General features: G+C 33.5%; 2 protein-coding genes and 1 non-coding gene across 3 annotated transcripts; 2 read left to right on the top strand and 1 right to left on the bottom strand.

Moving 5' to 3' along the window:
• Positions 1 to 257: 257 nt before the first annotated feature.
• On the bottom strand, positions 258 to 330 carry TRNAA-UGC (transfer RNA alanine (anticodon UGC)). Its single transcript has one exon. It is a non-coding gene; the product is annotated as a tRNA-Ala (tRNA).
• A 45-nt stretch (positions 331 to 375) lies between these two features.
• Positions 376 to 7,228, top strand: LOC133292047 (DNA polymerase delta small subunit). The gene is made up of 15 exons (XM_061490426.1): positions 376 to 514; positions 602 to 731; positions 861 to 967; positions 1,081 to 1,207; positions 1,540 to 1,647; positions 2,225 to 2,340; positions 2,430 to 2,513; positions 3,334 to 3,402; positions 3,483 to 3,554; positions 3,634 to 3,725; positions 3,802 to 3,929; positions 4,266 to 4,367; positions 4,481 to 4,548; positions 5,512 to 5,594; positions 7,001 to 7,228. Exons 1-14 carry the CDS (start codon positions 476 to 478, stop codon positions 5,569 to 5,571), a joined length of 1,302 nt encoding a protein of 433 aa, XP_061346410.1. The 5' UTR covers positions 376 to 475; the 3' UTR covers positions 5,572 to 5,594; positions 7,001 to 7,228.
• A 2,413-nt stretch (positions 7,229 to 9,641) lies between these two features.
• LOC133292000 (uncharacterized) lies at positions 9,642 to 11,088 on the top strand. The gene is made up of 2 exons (XM_061490364.1): positions 9,642 to 9,971; positions 10,999 to 11,088. The coding sequence occupies exons 1-2, from the start codon at positions 9,642 to 9,644 to the stop codon at positions 11,086 to 11,088; spliced, it is 420 nt and encodes a 139-aa protein (XP_061346348.1).
• The last annotated feature ends 6,565 nt before the right edge of the window (positions 11,089 to 17,653 follow it).

The following is a 17,653-nucleotide window of genomic DNA, read 5'->3' as shown; positions in this document are numbered from 1 at the left end:
TCATTTGTTTTTTTTTTTTTTTAAATAAGTCATGTCAGGCTCAAGTTCACCCCGGCTAGACATACTGAATTGGAATTGAAAAGAGACTATTCAAAAAATCCAGTAATATAGAATCCCTTCTCTCACTTTTAAATATATTTCTTCAGTTTTAGAAAATTTTTGAATGGGCTTTGAATTCTACAATGATTGAGAAATACCAGAAAAAAAGCCATTGCTTTGTTGGGAGCTGGACTGTAGTCATTTCGTATTTAGTGCATTGGAGATGCGGGGTATCGAACCCCGTACCTCTCGCATGCAAAGCGAGCGCTCTACCGTTTGAGCTACATCCCCTGCCTATTGAGCAATTAATTAGAACTATATATATTGTAATAAATTATTCGTCCCTACCTAATAGAAGGAGGAATCTCTTCCCGCCATGAAATAAAGTGTGTATATGTTTATCACTCACTCGTGAAGCGAGGAAACTCTTCCCGCCATGGGAATGGACAGAGTGCTATGTACCTATGAATCCTTGGTTCAGTGCTCTCTCTCTCTCTCTCTCTCTCTCTCTCTATTTGCCTCGTTTTTGAGTTTGGAAGGTTAATTTGAAATTTGGGTGCAGGATGAAGCGTTCCAAATTGGGAAAGAGACATATCAGGGGCAGCAATACAGCCATATTTACTTCGCTCGCCTTCACTTGATGAGAACTCTCTTGTATTCCCTTGTCCCCCATTGGAAACCTAATTCTCCTGGTACCCTAATTCACCTTTTTCTCTTATTATTATCAACTTAGGGTTTTTCTTTTTCTTTTTCTTTTTCTAATCTGTTATTTCTCTCTCTCTGTGTGTGTGTGTGTGTGTGTTTGATTGCGTTTCGCACAGTATGCACAGTTTTGGGATTGGAAGAGGGCAAGGAGTGTGTCATTGTTGGAACCCTCTATAAACACATGAAGCTCAAACCTTGCATACTTGATGAGTATTCTAAGCAGGTACTTTCTAAGCTGCTACCAGGACTCGCTTTTTTTTGTTTTTTTTGTTTTCCCTTGTGATTTTAATGTAAATTTTGTGCTTTATCTGTATGAAAATTGACAATAATATGCAGAGATCTGCGGTTCCACTCGTCAAGCCCCATAACTTCGTGCACCCTGATGATCATCTAATTTTGGAAGATGAAAGTGGGAGAGTTAAGCTCGGTGGGAATCTCATTTCACCGTCTGTATATGTAACAGGTATATATCATGAACAGCATATCTCGGTAGAGAAAAATAGATTTCCTGATAGGATGGCGATTCTGAAACATGTATAAGTTTATTCCAAAGCATTAGGTTTGGTCTCTTTAATTTCTTTACTTTTCCTTCCCTTCCTTTTTTAAGGGGGTTTGGTTCGAACAGTATTAGATTGCTATGCATTCATCTTTGTTTCATATTTATCTAGAGCTATCTTGAATTCAAACATGTGGCTTCTTAATGGTATTTGTTCTTGTAGAAATACAACTTTCCTGTCATACAAATGATTGTCTGTCTGGCAGATGATGATTTTGTGCTAACATTATCTGTGACAGGAAATGTGGTTTCTTTATATGGAAAGGAGGCTGGGGCAGGTGAGTTTTTGGTTCAGGAGGTCCTAGAAGCTGGCTTACCACCACAGATAGAACTTCCCCTTAAATCAAGTATTCCTTCTCTATCTTTTACATCTGCATATGCATAGCATATCTATGGGATTTTTTTTTTCCAGATCTTAGCCACGTATGGTAGACTGTGATTTCTGAGTTCAGGATGGATGAATTGAACGAATATGTGGTGGATTAGCTTCCCACTTTCCTCTAGGAAGTGTTGTTTGAGTTTTCTTTTTATTATTTGCTCGGGAGGAGTCATGCTGTTTGAAAAATTTATGATTCATAGTCAGCAAGGATAGATGTCTTCTGCTTCACTTTTCTTAACATATTCTCCTTCCTTTTGATGGCGTAAAATTTTATATTTGCTGGAGTTATAGAAACTAGTTTCTTATCTTTCTCTTGATATTGTCAAACTCTGAAAAGTTATCTGCAGTCATAATTCAGATTTGTTGCTTGCTGTATGTTTCATTTTCTCTTGGTTTTTTTAACACACTGATGATGAATAATAGCCTTGCCATTTTGTTTTTATACCTGCGCTTCTTTGATACTCCATTCTTCTATATTTGTTATTAAAATCTCCAATTTTATTAAAAATATTGGCTCAAAATTTTCTTTTATTTGGATTCAACAGGGGAAGACAAATATCTTGTTCTTGTGTCAGGGTTAAGTATTGGCAGCAGCAACTCTAATCCTCTTCAGTTTCAGCTTCTCATTGATCATATCACTGGGCATTTAGGAGATGAGAAGGTTTATCCTGTTTCTCCCCCTAAGTTCTCGTGCTGATAATTTTGTAACATTTCAAAGTTTTAACTTGCCAAAGGTAACAAATTGAACAGGAGCAAAGTATTGCATCACAAATTGTTCGTGTTGTCATTGCTGGAAATTCTGTTGAGATACCTAGTGGACTTCTTAATGGACAGGTATTACTTGTATTGTAAAGTGAGAGAGAGAAAAGATTGTAGAGAGAAACCCCTATATCTGAGTATGTCAGTTACTACTTTCTAGCACTGCAGTGTATAGAGGAGGTCTTATTTATAATAGGGAAAAGAATAGTACAGAAATGTGTACTACAACATTAGTTGTATATATAGTAATATGATAGTAGACTAATAACTAACACTAATATCTCAACCGTTAATGTATGTTTTGAGTTCTTTAATGATACAACATTTTGTTTTCTACTATTTGGTTTCCTGTGCTAACCTTTTTCCTTATCAAGTTTGAACAACATAGGCAATATATGTCAATACTCAATACATCATGCTTTATAATTTCTTTCTTTTTCCAATTTAGTACCTCTGTTTCATGCATTCAAAAAATGATCACCTACTCTTGCCTTATTGTAACTTTACTAATTAACTTACTTTGGTATCTGAATTACTTGATTTCACTAAATTCTCTTATGTGATTGATTGGCATAGTAATGAACATTTATGTAGGAATATAACGTAATCATATTTTACATATTCTTCCAAATAATTAGATGAGAGGAACTAAGTTGTCCCACTGATACTTAGCTTATTAGAGTTGCATTTTAGATGCTTCAGTTTATTGTCTCGAGTCTTAACATCCAGATGCTAGACAGCACCCATTGCACATGTATGTCTTCAAATTTACTCTATAGTTTAATAGCACTAATCCTGGGTATACATACAAATTTAAGAAGATTTTGGAATTCGTAGGTTTTTTTTTGTATATTTCTAGGAGTTGAATTATGGACATTTTCATGAATATTTGCAGAATTTGTCTTCAAAGGATCTCTCACGGATGGCTGAACCAATAAGGGAGCTAGATATTCTGTTGAATCAGGTTCATTTCATTAGTTTTATTCTTATATTGTAATCTTTGTTTTCTTAAATAACTTGCTTAACTTTTACCTGTTTTTTCAGATTGCTGCTAGTTTACCTTTGGATATCATGCCAGGAACCAGTGACCCATCTAATTTCTCATTACCACAGCAGGTTCTTATGTTGTCGTTTTAAGAGTATATGTGCCATATATAACATGTTTGACTTTATTACTAAGTTTTCGTTCTTTCAGCCATTGCATAGATGCCTTTTCCCTGGGTCATCAGCTTATAACACTTTTAGATCTTGTACAAATCCTCATTGTTTTGAGCTTGATAATATCAGGTATTTAGGCTATTTTTAATAGCAGTCTTTGCTTCTGAATTTACTAAACATTAAACATGATCCGTTTTGCTTCCAGGTTTCTAGGGACATCAGGTCAGAATGTAGATGATCTTGAGAAGTATTCGGATGCAAAAGATAAACTTGAATTTATGGAAAGGACATTAAGATGGAGGCATTTGGCACCCACTGCACCTAATACTCTTGGTATACATTATATATGCTTCAGTGCATTAAAGCTTATACTTGCTTGGCTATCAATAAACAGTGTCATTTTTCACTTAGCTCAGAAAATTTTGGCACCCATTGCACCTAATACTCTTGGTATACATTATATATGCTTCAGTGCATTAATGCTTATACTTGCTTGGCTATCGATATTCAGTGTCATTTTTCACTTAGCTCAGAAAATTTTCTAGAAGGTTGAACATATGTCAATCGTACATTACCTGCTATTTCTGAAGAAATCTAGAGAGTTAAAATTCAAACTTTGTCATATTTTTAAAAAAATTATTTTTTCTTATGTCAATTGTTGTCTTCCAGGGTGCTATCCTTATACTGATAGGGATCCTTTCTTCATTGAGAGCTGTCCTCACGTGTACTTTATTGGCAATCAGGATAAATATGATACTCGTGTGATAAAGGGTATTGTTATTCTAAAATATGCATTGCAGAAATAAATGTTATTTATTTTTCTGATTTGCATTTACTATAACTTCCCCTCCCCCTAACACTGCAATTTTGCACGTGGATTTCAGGATCAGAAGGGCAATTGGTGAGACTCATATGTGTTCCTAAATTCAGCGAAACTGGAGTTGCTGTTATGGTGAGCTCCCAAATTTTCACACTGAATCTTTCCTTGAAAATGACCTTTTTGTATTTATATTAGTCCATAAACACGCCAATAACTTGTCTATGTTGTATCTATTAGTGAGACTCACCTTTGGCATTTCCTTCTAGTCAATGAAGAAATGTGTTTCTATAAATGACTATCAACCTGAAAGTATGGTTCTTGGCTAGAACTTCTATGCTATCTTCTTGCTGCTTTTCTCCCTTCTATTTTTGAATGATGCAATTTCCAAGAAGTTCAATTAAAAGAAAAACATGTCTTATAAATTTTTGTTCTTGTGTTTTAGACTGCTATACATAAAGGGCCTCTTTTGCATATTTTGCTCCATGAATACAATCCTTGTAAGCCTTTGTAACTAAACTAAAAATATTTAATTTTTCTATTTCTTGTTCTGCTTGGATTCTTTAGGAATTGGGTGACTGTTCACTATTCGCCAAAGTTAAGATTGATGCCTTGGATGTTTCCAGTTATTTTTATTACTGATTGGGGACATGGGAAAATAGGTTTGGTATGTAGATTGTCTTTTCTTTCACAACTATAACGGAAAATAATAATTTTGCTGAAAGTCCCCCAGCTATAAGGTGTAAGAGGCAGAATAATGACAGATATTGTTTCCAGTTGGGTTGAAGGTGACAATTATAATTTGAATGAATCAAGCAATAAGGCCCTGCTGCAACTTTTTCAACTTGTCATGTTATTTATGTATAGTATGCCATGATCTTCATTGATCTAGTCAGCAGTCCCTTGGACTTCTTTAGAAGGTAGTTTTAGTTCAATCCTCAATGGTTGTCACTGATGCAATTTTGGGGTCATCAGGAGCACTATATGTGGCAGGATCGAACTGGGGAAGGGTTGTTTTCTTTGCTTAATGTTATGGCAATGACATTATAGCAGGTTTCTTCTTGCAGACTCAGATACAGGAATTTTCTTTTTTTGCAGTTAAATCTGAGGGATCTTGAATGCCATGCTCTCAGTTTTGGAACTCAGTTCAGCTCGTAACAATGCAGAATGAAATTGTTGTGGTAAATAAGCCTGTGAATTAAATTTTAGCATTAGTTAAAAAATAGTGTGGCTTCTCCACTTCCACTATAATTAATTATGGATACAATTTATTCAAATTCATCTGATTCCTAAGGCTACTGTCATCTATCTTTTTCTTCAATGGTTTGAAGTGTCATTCACGTGAATATGTAGTAGGTTTCATAACATGTTGAAACATATTTTTGAGGGGGCAGGGAGGCATGAGACAGTGCAGAATGACGTTGTTGTGGTATATATAAGTCTGTGACCTAAAGTTTAGCATCGGTTGAAAAATAGTGTGGCTTCTCTACTATAATAATTACAAATACAACTTATCTAAATTCATCTGATTCCTAAGGCTAGCGTCGTCATATTTTTTTTCTTAAATGGGTTTTGAGAGTGTCATCCATATCAGTATGGGTTTCATAACAGATTGAGGCATCTATTATGGGGGGGGAGGGGGGGGGGGGGGGGGAGAAATACATTTTTAGACGTATTATATTTTGCCCACCTTTAAATAGAAGAAAAACTTTGCTTTGACCTAAATAAACCAAGTCTAAACACATAGACCTTTTCATATTTGTATTTTAAAAAGGTATGTAATTAAATGAAAAATTAGAGATAGCTGCTTACATATTCACAGATTGTGTTTGTAGCAAATGAAATAATTGATAAAAGTCAGAAGCTTTAGAGGAAGTCAAGTTAAATTTTTGGTCCAGGGAATAGTGAAAAGAAATCAAGGGAGAAATACAAAAGAAACATGTGGACAAACTAAGTTGGATTGTTAGAAATCTTGATCTCTCTCTTTAGAGGGAAAAGGATGATTTGATATTCTGCGGTTAACATCTGTTTTTTTAAAGTCCTCGGCCTGTACCCTGCTTTAGTGGGGAATTATAAATCTAGTATTCATGATTGTGTAATATTTTGTTGTCTTAACGGTGGAGTGGTGGATGAGTATGTGATACTTAGTCGCAAGTTCGAATCATATTCCTAGCTGTTAGTTGAGGCTGTAAGAAATAACTTTGTGAATCCTCGAGTGTGGGCATGAATGCCCTGCCTTTGATTGGATTAGGAGATGGATTAGTTGAGGTGCGCACAGATGGCCCAGACACTACGTCACCGTTATACCAAAAAAAAAAAAAAATTGTAATATTTTGGTCTAACTAAAACTGATACCCTTATGTCAAAAATAGCATTGTGGTAAAAGTAGAAAGTGCGCATTACAATCTAAAATAAGTTTGAAGTGAACTGTCATAATTGTCCTAATCTCATTGCTGTGCATGTTTTCCAACCCCTAGATTTAGCCATACTGACTTGGAGTTTCGTTGTGTTCAAAGTTTCTGAAAATATATGTATTTACCTCCCAGGCACGACAAATAATAGAAGTTTCTTATCTTGTATAATACAGGTTATGGGATGTTTGTTGTTACGCTGCCATCCGAGTTTTAGTTGAGAGAGCGACGAGCTAAAAATTGAAGCTAAAAATTGATGAGTGCTGTCTCTCTGCCTTTCTTTAGTGTAACATATTTTTGTAGTATCCTAATATATTGATTATTGACTTGCACGTTTATTTTTCTAATTAGTTACTTAGTATTTACACTTACTCATTTTGTTTGACAGTAGACAGTTGGAAACTCGGAACATTTCAATTTTGTATTAATGAATTCTTTCCCTTTTTTGGAAAAAAATTGATTAGCCAGCAAACGCAGATTAGCAGTAAGAGTGAGAATTACGCAGCTAAAGCATAGTTCTATTTCTATATTGAAGGTGGTGTAATATTCCTTACTGATGACAGCTTTGTAGCTCAATCAATCTCATTCTTTTAATACGGAAAATAAAAATAATGCTTAGAACATAAGCATAACATTCGTGCTGTATTATTGGATTTTACTTAGATTTGTGTAAAGCATGTCCATATAACCTTCTATATTAAAGATAAATATAGACTTTTTAACCAAATAAATGCATTTCACACCTAAAAAACTTATTTAATTCACTTTTCGAAAGATATTCCAAAATGTGCTTAATCTTGCACGTTGACCGTATATAACAATGTCTTACGTGTCAATTATGCGGGACTTAATGTTAGCATATAAGTCCTGCACATTAACTGTATGAGACTTAATGTCAGTATGTAAGTCTAGCACATTTGTTGTAAAATGTATGTTTGTCATGTGGAATTGCTATGTTAGCATTAAGTTTTGTCATGCGGAATTGCCACGGTAGCATTAAGTCTTGTATGGTCCATATATGGGATTTAAAAGAGTCTTGCATGGTCAACGTATGAGACTACTGCACTAACATTAAGTTCCATTTTGTTGACTTGCAGAACATGTCTTGTATGTTTAACATGTGAGATTAATTATATTAATTTGAAATATTTTTTGAAAAATAAATTAAATAAATGATTTTTTTAAAAAAGATTCTGGTTTGGTCAAAAGGGCGACAAATCTAGTAGCATAGAATGTGTTAACATCACTAAGGAAAAAAAAAAAAAACTACTTCCATCACTTTTTCTTTACGTCAATGTGACATTGTGTTAAGGTGTCAGATTTGATTCAGTATCGTTATTTCTAAAAAAGATTATATTGTTATAAAAAAAAAAAAAAATTATATAACATGACACAAAATTTTTTTCTACACCTATAACATTTTGTGCGGCTCGTATTTTTTAAGCAAAATAAAAAAATAAAAAAATTAAGGCACGCAAAATAAATCTTTATAACATTACACATTCATTTTTCCTACAACATAACTCTTATAAAACCCTCTCGAAAAACTAGAAACCATTCATGCTTGTTACTAACATAACCTCTCCTACTAATGTAAGAAAAGATTGTGATTTACATCAAAAGGAGGAGGGAAAAACGAAGAATAGAAAGCTTTAAAAAAAACTTTCAAAATGACCTTGTGATTTACATCAAAAGGATTTTGCTTATTTTTTTTCATATCATCAATATAATATTAATCAACAATATCAGTTTGCTTCATACCTGGGACACTCCCTATCCGGTTTCAACTTTGATAGCTCCACTTAGCGTAATTTAGTCACTAATTAACGGGAATAGATCCTATTTAATATTCCACCGATTTTTTTTGTCTATGTTTTGGCTGTATATGCATTTTTAAATATTTTAATCAGTTTATTACGTCTTCCAAAAGCGATATTTGAAAGTATCAAATACATATTCTTATTCCTGTATGCTCAATTCTCTAACACTAATTAAGTTAGTATTGCTTAGTGAATGGATATATGTAAGCATGGCATGTGATTTTCCTGAGAACAACAATGCAAAAAAATTGACAAGACCTGCAATTGTGCTCTCCTTCAGTTTCAAGTGTATCTTTCTGATGTACTTTTCAGTTGTTTGCCTCATAAAGTGAATTTTCTTAGTCAGCCAAATAATAATTACTTAAAATGTTAATTAGGAGAGTAAATCATCTCGTATTAAAATTTTACTATCATGTAAAAATTTTGTAATTTTCTTTTTTTTTTTTATTAATAATAATTAAATTTTAATTATTTAATACATGTAAGGAATGAAACAAAACAAATTTTTTTTTTCATGAGGATCCACTCTCCTAATTAACATTTTAAGTAATTATTATTTGGCTTGGCTGACTAAGACAATTCACTTTACGAGGCAAACAACGCAAAAGTACGTCAGAAAGAAACACTGAAACTGATGGAGAGCACAATTGCAGCAGGTCTTGTCAATTTTTTTTATTTTATTTTTGCATTGTTCTCAGAAAAATCACATGCCATGCTTTACATATATCCATTCAAAATACAGATACAGCCAAAACAAAGACAAAAAAAATCGGTGGAATATTAAGCCCTATGTAACGGCTATATTTCTTTCTCTCTCTCTCTTCCATTTTTCAATAATAATTTCTTTTGATTACAAGTTTTGCTTTTTGCATTCCCACAACGGTCCTTCATAAAACCGTCATATTCATATTAACGTCTATTTACATTACATAATACTTAGTATATACTATCAATATACCATTTTCATTTGGCATCTTCCACTTCCACTCTCTCTGTAATGGACACCGCTACTACCTCTGCTACTGATGATGCTAAGATTCAACATGTAACCAAGAAATCATCCGATGAACTGCTCATGAAGTTTGCCGAACTGGGTTCCGACGAGGCTGAACGGAAGATAGACTTGCGTAGTGTCAGTGTCAGCAAACGCCGGAAGAAGAAGAGGAGGGAATATCAATGTGACAGCCCTTCATATGTTGGCACCGCCGTCGTTGAAAGGAGGTCGCTTCTGCCGCTGCCACCCGTGACACGGAGGTCGGTGTTTCTCCGGCAGCTCAGGGCAAGTCAAAGAAACAAGTCCTCATCACTTATGGGAACCATTCAGAAGGTGAGGTCAATTCAATTGACATTCTTCAAATAAGTCATGTTATTTATCCATGTGATTTTTTTTGACTTTGACACATTGGCATAAAACTTTGTTCTGTGAAAATTGTTATAAAAGTGTTTCAATAATCATGCTCTAAGTTGTGGTTTGTCCTGAAATTGAAGCTTCAAAAACTAACATTAGAAACTATAGATACATAGCATTATGATTGGTCATTCTTCATTGGATCGGTTTGTTTTCTGGAGGGGACTAATCTTAAAATTGAAAATGGGGAAAATAGTAATGTAGCAAAAGTTTTATGATTTGGGAAGAGTATTTGTCATTTATTTGAAGGGAAAAATACGTGTCATTTTAAAGGACGTTCTCTCATTTTAAGAGAGATAAAGAGATAAATAAAGGGAGAGAGAGAGTTGACAAAAAAAAATAAAGGTATCGGTCCACCTCTTTGTAAAAGCGAAAGGATATAAATTGTGTCATTTAAAAGGATAAACATTTTTCTCTTATTTAAATGTCATTTTTTCGAGTCTCGATGGAGACAGAAACACATAAGAACTCTTGCATATCTAAATAGAAAAAATAGATGTAAGTTACTTCGGAAATGATAATATCTTTGACGCAAGTACTCAAAAAGAGGGGTTGATCCGTGTCATGACTTGGTTTTGATTTCTCTATTTTTTTAAGAATATCGAATAGCCAAATCTATGAAAAATCAAGTTATCTCATTTTAAGAGAGATAGACACAAAATAAAATTTTTATTTAAAATTTAAATTAAAAAAAAATTCTCCTAAAATGATTAGAGGGGAGAATATTTAAGCCTCTTAAGAGCCTTAAGTTTAACTAAATAATTACTCCAAGTGATTATTTTATTTATTTTGATTATTCATTTGAACTTAATGTTTATTTGTCTCCCAATTTTATTTTTATTTTTTTTAACTATAAGATTGAGATAACAAACAAATAAATGATGAAATTATGAGCAGCAGAGCTTGAAGATAACCACCTTCTTATTTTATTTTATTTTTCTTGCAGACATGGCGTAGAACTGTAGAAGGGGCTTCCAGGGTTTTCATGGAAAAGCAGTATCATCGCCATAAGCGTTTGATCAATGATATTGTTTAGGCTCCGCTGAGTCTTTGAACAATTTAGAAGCATGCTGATTACTGATCAGAAGGAGAAAACAAAGTTCAACCTATGTACATTTCTCCATTTGTTTTGTTCAATTATTGATGCTATATTTTTCATTTTTTTATTTACTGATTTTATTCTTTCGCCTTCAAGTAATAAATTTTATTTCTTTATTCATTCTCCATTTGGGAAACAAAGAAGTACTATAAACAGGTGAAAGAATAATGTAAATCTCTGTTTAATGTGATATATCGTATGGCCACGATAAAAATGCAATTTTCTGTTCAGAAAAGAGCACTTCTCATCCCTTTTTGTGACTTTCCCTTTTTGTTCTGGAATTATAAAGGTACCCCCACTAAATTGAACGCGTCACTTTTAGCCATTTGATTGCGTTGGATGAATCTGATATATTATGTATGGCCAATGCTCATTTTACGTAGATTTTTGTCCTCTTATAAATTTATTTGTTTATTAATGATTAACATTTATTCATGTATATTCATTTAAGGGTTCATTTAATCTCATGTTGCATGAGAGAAGATCTCTCATGTTATAAATACACATATGGTGGAGCCAGTGGCGTAGCCATGTCGTTGATAGATGGGGCCTGGGCCCCTGCTGAATTTTTTTAAAAAAATATTATTATATATATTTATATAATTAATTATTATTTGACCCCTTCTAAATTTAAAATTTGGCTCCATCTACCCTCTTTGTCTCTCATCTAATAGCCTAATACATTGCCAGTTGAGTTGGAAAACCCAACGCTGTCTTCGTGTTCTTGCGGTTCTCTCAAAGTTCAAACCCCAATGGAATTTACTCTTAAATCGGTGCTTTTTTATTCTGAAATTTTTTGCTAGTTTTCTTGTGATTGATTTTATTTTGTGAAGATATACTTGTTAGAGTGGAATGCCTTTGAGTGTTTTGTTCTTTAGTGTTTCCTTAAATATTTAAATTAGAATCGTCTTTATACACTCTCTCTTGACAAATTATGAAGTTATGCAGCATCTCTATGACTTTATTTCAGAGCGACAAAGCCTATTATGAAGTTATACACTCTCTCTTTAGTTTTTTTTTATATGTTTGCTTTGATATATAATAGTTGCTTATTGTTTATTTGAATTTTCAATATTATGTGATATTATTTAGTAAATAATTTAGATGAGTATGCTAGAATTTATGATAAATATTTTTCTAATAATTTTGATAATTTGATGTGTCAAATTTTTTGGCCCCAGCTGAAATGAAATCTTGGCTTCGCCACTGGGTGGAGCTCATTATTTAAAAAAAGAAAGAAAAAGAGAGTGTCATGGTTTAGTACAGGAGATAAACTACTCCTATGTTGCATAAGAGTAGTTTTTTCCTTCATTTAAAGTATAAACATAATAAATTAATTTTATATATTTTAATATGTATGGCCAACATAAACTACTCATATGCAACATAAGAGTAGTTTTTCCCTTCATTTAAAGTATATACATAATAAATTAATTTTATATATTTTAATATGTTACACATTTAATTTTTACGAAATGACAATTCATTAGATCTGAAAGTCTAATGGAGAAAGCATATGACTAGGGATGACAAAAATGTGGCTCGCAACCGGTCCTAAATGAGTCGGGTTGGGTTGGCCTAAATGAGCTGCCAACCCGACTCAACCCGATCCGATACAACCCAGACCCAAACGAGCCAGCTCGCAGGTTGGGTATTTTTTTTTAATTCAAAAATAATAATAATATGACTGTATTAAAAAAATAAAAATAAATAAATAATATGAAAACTCCAAAACTGCCATACGCTCACATCGTCGTCACTCGTCACTTTCCTTAACCCTAAGATTCTTCTGCCCCCTTGGATAGCTTGTTCACCCTGTTACCATTAACCTTGCATCTTTGGGTCTATTGGCCTATTCTCTTGACAAACGCAATCCACTACTCTCAAGGTGCAATACCCTTTTCTTTATATTTCTCATCTTTCTTTTTTATTTTCCCCCATATATATGAAAATGGATTCATTGTTCTTCTTCCATGTTGTTGACATTATAAGGTTTGTTACTTCAATCTTTTTTCTTTTTCCAATCTGGGTACCTTTGAAGAGATCAAAGTTGGAACCTTTTGACAGTGTTGATAATTTTAGCAGTGTTGGAGAACAAATAAGACTAGTTCCACAAAAATCAATTTTTTTAAGCCAACCCGCGAGCCAACCCGCGAGCCAATATTTCGAGCTAACTAACCCGCGAGCCAACCCACTGGCATCATTTCGAGCTAACCCGTGAGCTTTTTTTGAGCCAACCAGCGAGCTTTATTCCGAGCCAACCCGCGAGCTGATTATCGAGCCAACCCTAACCCGACTCGGGTTGGGCTGAGTTGGGTTTTCTGGCTCGTTCATTTTTTCGGGCCAATTCTAACCCGACCTGTTTTTTACGGGTTGAATGCAGGTTGGGCCGGGTCGAGCCGGGTTGGCCCGTTTTGCCAACCCTACATATGACATGTGCCTTTAGGTTTATAGCTTTCAACAAAATTTGTTAGAATTTTGCAGTGAATTTTTTTGCCTAACTTCTATTTATAAGGAGAAGAAAAGTTAAAAAAAAAAAACTCTTAAATAAGCACTAAAGATTTTAAAAGAAATAGAGAGGAAAAAAAATAAAAACTTGAAAGACACAAAAATTTATTATTTTTGATTTAAAAATAAAATATTTTTTTGAAATATTGAATCGCATTAATTGGATAAAATATTTTAAAATAACATCAGTGCAATAATTTATTATATATATATATATATATATATATATATATATATATATATATATATATATATATCAAACTTAAAGTCCAGGAGAAAAAAATAAAATATTATTGGACGGAGGAAAGTAAAATATCTTGTCACTGAAACGATCTTTTAGGAGTGTAAATAAATTACATCAAGTTAGCCTTTAGCCTAAGTAGATTATGCTTGTATAAAATATAATGGAGGTTATATTTATAACATTTTTTTGCTTATAAGTTACAGCGAAATCTTAATTATTGATTTCGGTCAATTTAACGTTTATAATTTATTGGATTATATTTATTAATTAATTATTAATTTTTAATAAATTAAGACCGTCAGATTGATAGAAATCAAATATTAAGATCTGATTGTAAGATATTATATAACTTTTTTAATAAAACATTTCAAATCTGACTTGGCTCATTAGTTTGATACAAGTTAAATTATAAACTTAATCTATAACCTATCAAGCTTTTAAAAATGTCATAATATATTCTATAATTTATAAGTCACGAATGAAACCCTCTTTTATTTATCAAATCATTTAATTAATTTACGTACGTTCTAACCATATATCAATCATTTTTATTTAACATGTATATATTTATTCGTTATTTTCTTTTTGGTACTCATATTTATTCGTTATCTATTAAAGTAAGATTAAAAAAAAATTATTCTTTCAGTTCTTTAAGAAAATTGAAAAGATAAAAAAATAGAAAAAAATTAGAAATTTTTTTAATCCGTGTTTTGCGGATATTTAAAATTTTATTAATTTGATCAAAATAAAAAATTAAGTCAGAAAATCGAACCCACACATATAAATACAATAATAATAATAATAATAATAATATTTATATTTATTTAATTTTTTATTATATTTAAAAATAACCTTTATTTTTATTCTTACATTAAATACATATTACACATCGACACTGAAATATACTGATATTTAAAAATTAAATTTATATTTTAGTGTGTTTTATGAGATTATTTTGATTCATATTTATAATGTTTTAACAAATAAAGGAGGAGGGTTGGCGTCAGGAGTAGCGAACTGCCCGTAAAAGCAGCTATATTTATGAGATGAACCCTTATAATTTTTTGTTGGGGCGTTCCTTTTATAGCGAGTGACGCGTTGCATCAGGCTTCGGGTGTAGCGAAAAATGGGCTAGGGCCCTTGCCACAAGGCAAGGCGGTGCATCAGGCCCCAAGTGTAGTGATAAATGAGCTAGGGTCCTTGCCTCAAGGCAAGGCGCCAGGTCTTCACTCGAATTTGGTGAGAAGCATGTGAGGGTCCCAACTCGTAGATGGGCAAGGGTGGTGAGTACAACCCAGGGGTTAAGGATGTGATTGAGAAGCTGGAACATAGGAACCTTAACGAGTAAATTGAGGGAGTTAGCATATGTTTTTGCTAGAAGAAAAGTGAATATTGTTTGCTTGCAGGAAACTAAGTAGGTTGGAGAAAAGGTTAAGGAAGTGGATGGAACTGGTTTCAAGTTATGGTACACAGGTATAAACAAGAGTCAAAATGGTGTTGGAATTATGATCGATAAAAGTTTCAGAGATAAATTTGTTGACGTCAAAAGGAAAGGAGAAAGGACTATTCTGGTTAAGTTGGTAGTGGGTGATTTAATCTTGAATATCCTCAGTGTGTATGCACCCCAAGTCGAATTGCAACCAATTGATAAGAGCCAATTTTGGAAAGACATGGAGGAGGTTTTGAGGGGGACACCACGAGAGGAGAAGATTTTCTTAGGAGGAGATCTAAATGGTCATGTTGGTAAAAACAATGGAGGTTTTGATAGAATTCATGGAGGTTTTGGCTATGGAATGAGAAACGAGAAAATAGAAGATATCTTGAATGTTGCACTAGCCTACGATTTGATGCTAGCGAACATTTTTTTTTTCGGAAAAGGGAGTCACATCTAATCATATATCATAGTGGCCATAATCGTAGTCAGATTGATTTCTTTTTGGCTAGAAGAGAAGATAGAACTTCTTGTGTCGACTATAAGGTCTACCCTAGAAAGTGTGTCGCTACACAACATAAGCTGGTAGTCTTGGAGGTTCGGTTCAACAAGGTACTTACAATGAGGAAAAGGGCCCAGAACCCAAGGATAAGGTGGTGGAAGCTTAAGGAGGAAAGAGAGAGAGAGAGTTCAATGAAAGAATGTTGCATGAAGGACCTTGGGAGTTTGATGGAAGAGTAAATGAAATATGGAATGAGATGGCTATGTGTATTCAGAATATGGGAAGGAAAATGTTGGAAGAAAGCAAAGGAAATAGATTTCATACAAATGAAACATGGTGGTGGAATAGAGAGGTGCAAGAGGCAATTAAACAAAAGAAGGAATGCTTTAGATCTTTGCATAAAAGTCCCAATAAAGAGAACTTGCAAAAGTTTAGATTGACGAGAAAAAATGCAAAGAAAGCAGTGCGGGAAGCTAGAGGCAAGATTTTCGCCAATTTGTATAAAAATCTTGGGAGCAAGGATGGTGAAAAAGGTATATATAAACTTACAAAAATAAGGGATAAGAAAAGTAAAGACCTCACCCAAGTTAGATGCATTAAGGATGAAAATCAAAAATTTTTGGTGAGAGATAAAGATGTAAATGAAAGATGGATGAACTACTTTAACAAGCTGTTTAATAGAATATTTGTGTGCAGAATTAATACACATGAAGTTAAGGAGGCTTTAAAGAGGATGGAGACTAATAAAGCCTTGGAACCTGATGGTGTCCCTATTGAAGTGTGGAAGGGCCTAGGGGATGTGGCAATAAAATGGTTGACCAACCTTTACGATAAGATTCTTCAGACAAATAAGATGCTTGATGCATGGAGGAAAAGTATGATTGTGCCTATTTACAAAAACAATGGAGATATACAGAATTGTTCTAACTATATAGGCATTAAGCTAATGAGTCATACTATGAAGTTGTGGGAGAGAGTTATTGAACATCGTTTGAGAAGAGACACAAAGGTTTCTGTAAATCAATTTAGATTTATGTCAAGAAGATGTACCATGGAAGTCATTTTCTTGATGCGACAATTAATGGAAAGATATCGAGAAAAAAGAAGGACTTACATATGGTGTTCATAGATCTTGAGAAAACATATGATAGGATTCCAAGGAATGTTTTATGGTGGGTTCTTAAGAAGAAAAAAGTACTATCAAAGTATGTAAAGGCAATCAAAGATATGTATGATGAGGCTACTACTTGTGTGAAAGCTTGTAATGGAACATCAAGTTATTTTCCTATCACGGTAGGTGTACACCAAGGTTCGGCTCTAAGTCCTCATCTCTTTGCCTTAGTTATGGATGAACTAACAAAAAATATTCAAGAAGAAGTGCCATGTGTATACTTTTTGCATATGATATTGTGCTTATTGATGATAACAAAGACGATGTTAATAGAAATCTTGAATTATGGAGAAGCACGTTGGAATCTAAAGGATTCACGTTAAGTCGGAGCAAGACTGAGTATTTGAAGTGTGAGTCTTCTCTGGCAAGAGATGAAGACCAAGATCCCGTGCACCTACTTGGTCAAGAGGTACCTAAGAAAGATGCTTTTAGATACTAGGATCCATTTTGCAAAAAAGTGGAGAGATTGATGAGGATGTAAATCATAAAATCAGAGCCGGGTGGATGAAATGGCGCAGTGCATATGAGTTTTAGTGCGACCGCAAAATCTCCCTTAAGTTAAAAGGAAAATTCTATAGAACAGCAGTAAGACCTGCAATGTTATATGGAGCTGAATGTTGGCCAACACATAGGCAACATGAGCAT

The sequence above is a fragment of the Gastrolobium bilobum genome, unplaced genomic scaffold (assembly GCF_033153095.1).
Source record: "Gastrolobium bilobum isolate Gb01-03AN ecotype WA unplaced genomic scaffold, APGP_CSIRO_Gbil_v1 utg5369, whole genome shotgun sequence".
NCBI classification, from domain to species: domain Eukaryota; kingdom Viridiplantae; phylum Streptophyta; class Magnoliopsida; order Fabales; family Fabaceae; genus Gastrolobium; species Gastrolobium bilobum.
This window is presented reverse-complemented; position numbering and strand designations above follow the sequence as displayed.

Coding starts and splice junctions, on each gene's coding strand:
- LOC133292047 (XM_061490426.1), top strand. CDS start 476: ATGGGAATGGACAGAGTGCTATGTACCTATGAATCCTTG. Junction 968..1,080: donor TTGATGAGTATTCTAAGCAG/GTACTTTCTAAG, acceptor AATAATATGCAG/AGATCTGCGGTTCCACTCGT. Junction 2,341..2,429: donor GGCATTTAGGAGATGAGAAG/GTTTATCCTGTT, acceptor CAAATTGAACAG/GAGCAAAGTATTGCATCACA.
- LOC133292000 (XM_061490364.1), top strand. CDS start 9,642: ATGGACACCGCTACTACCTCTGCTACTGATGATGCTAAGATTCAACAT. Junction 9,972..10,998: donor TTATGGGAACCATTCAGAAG/GTGAGGTCAATT, acceptor TTTTTCTTGCAG/ACATGGCGTAGAACTGTAGA.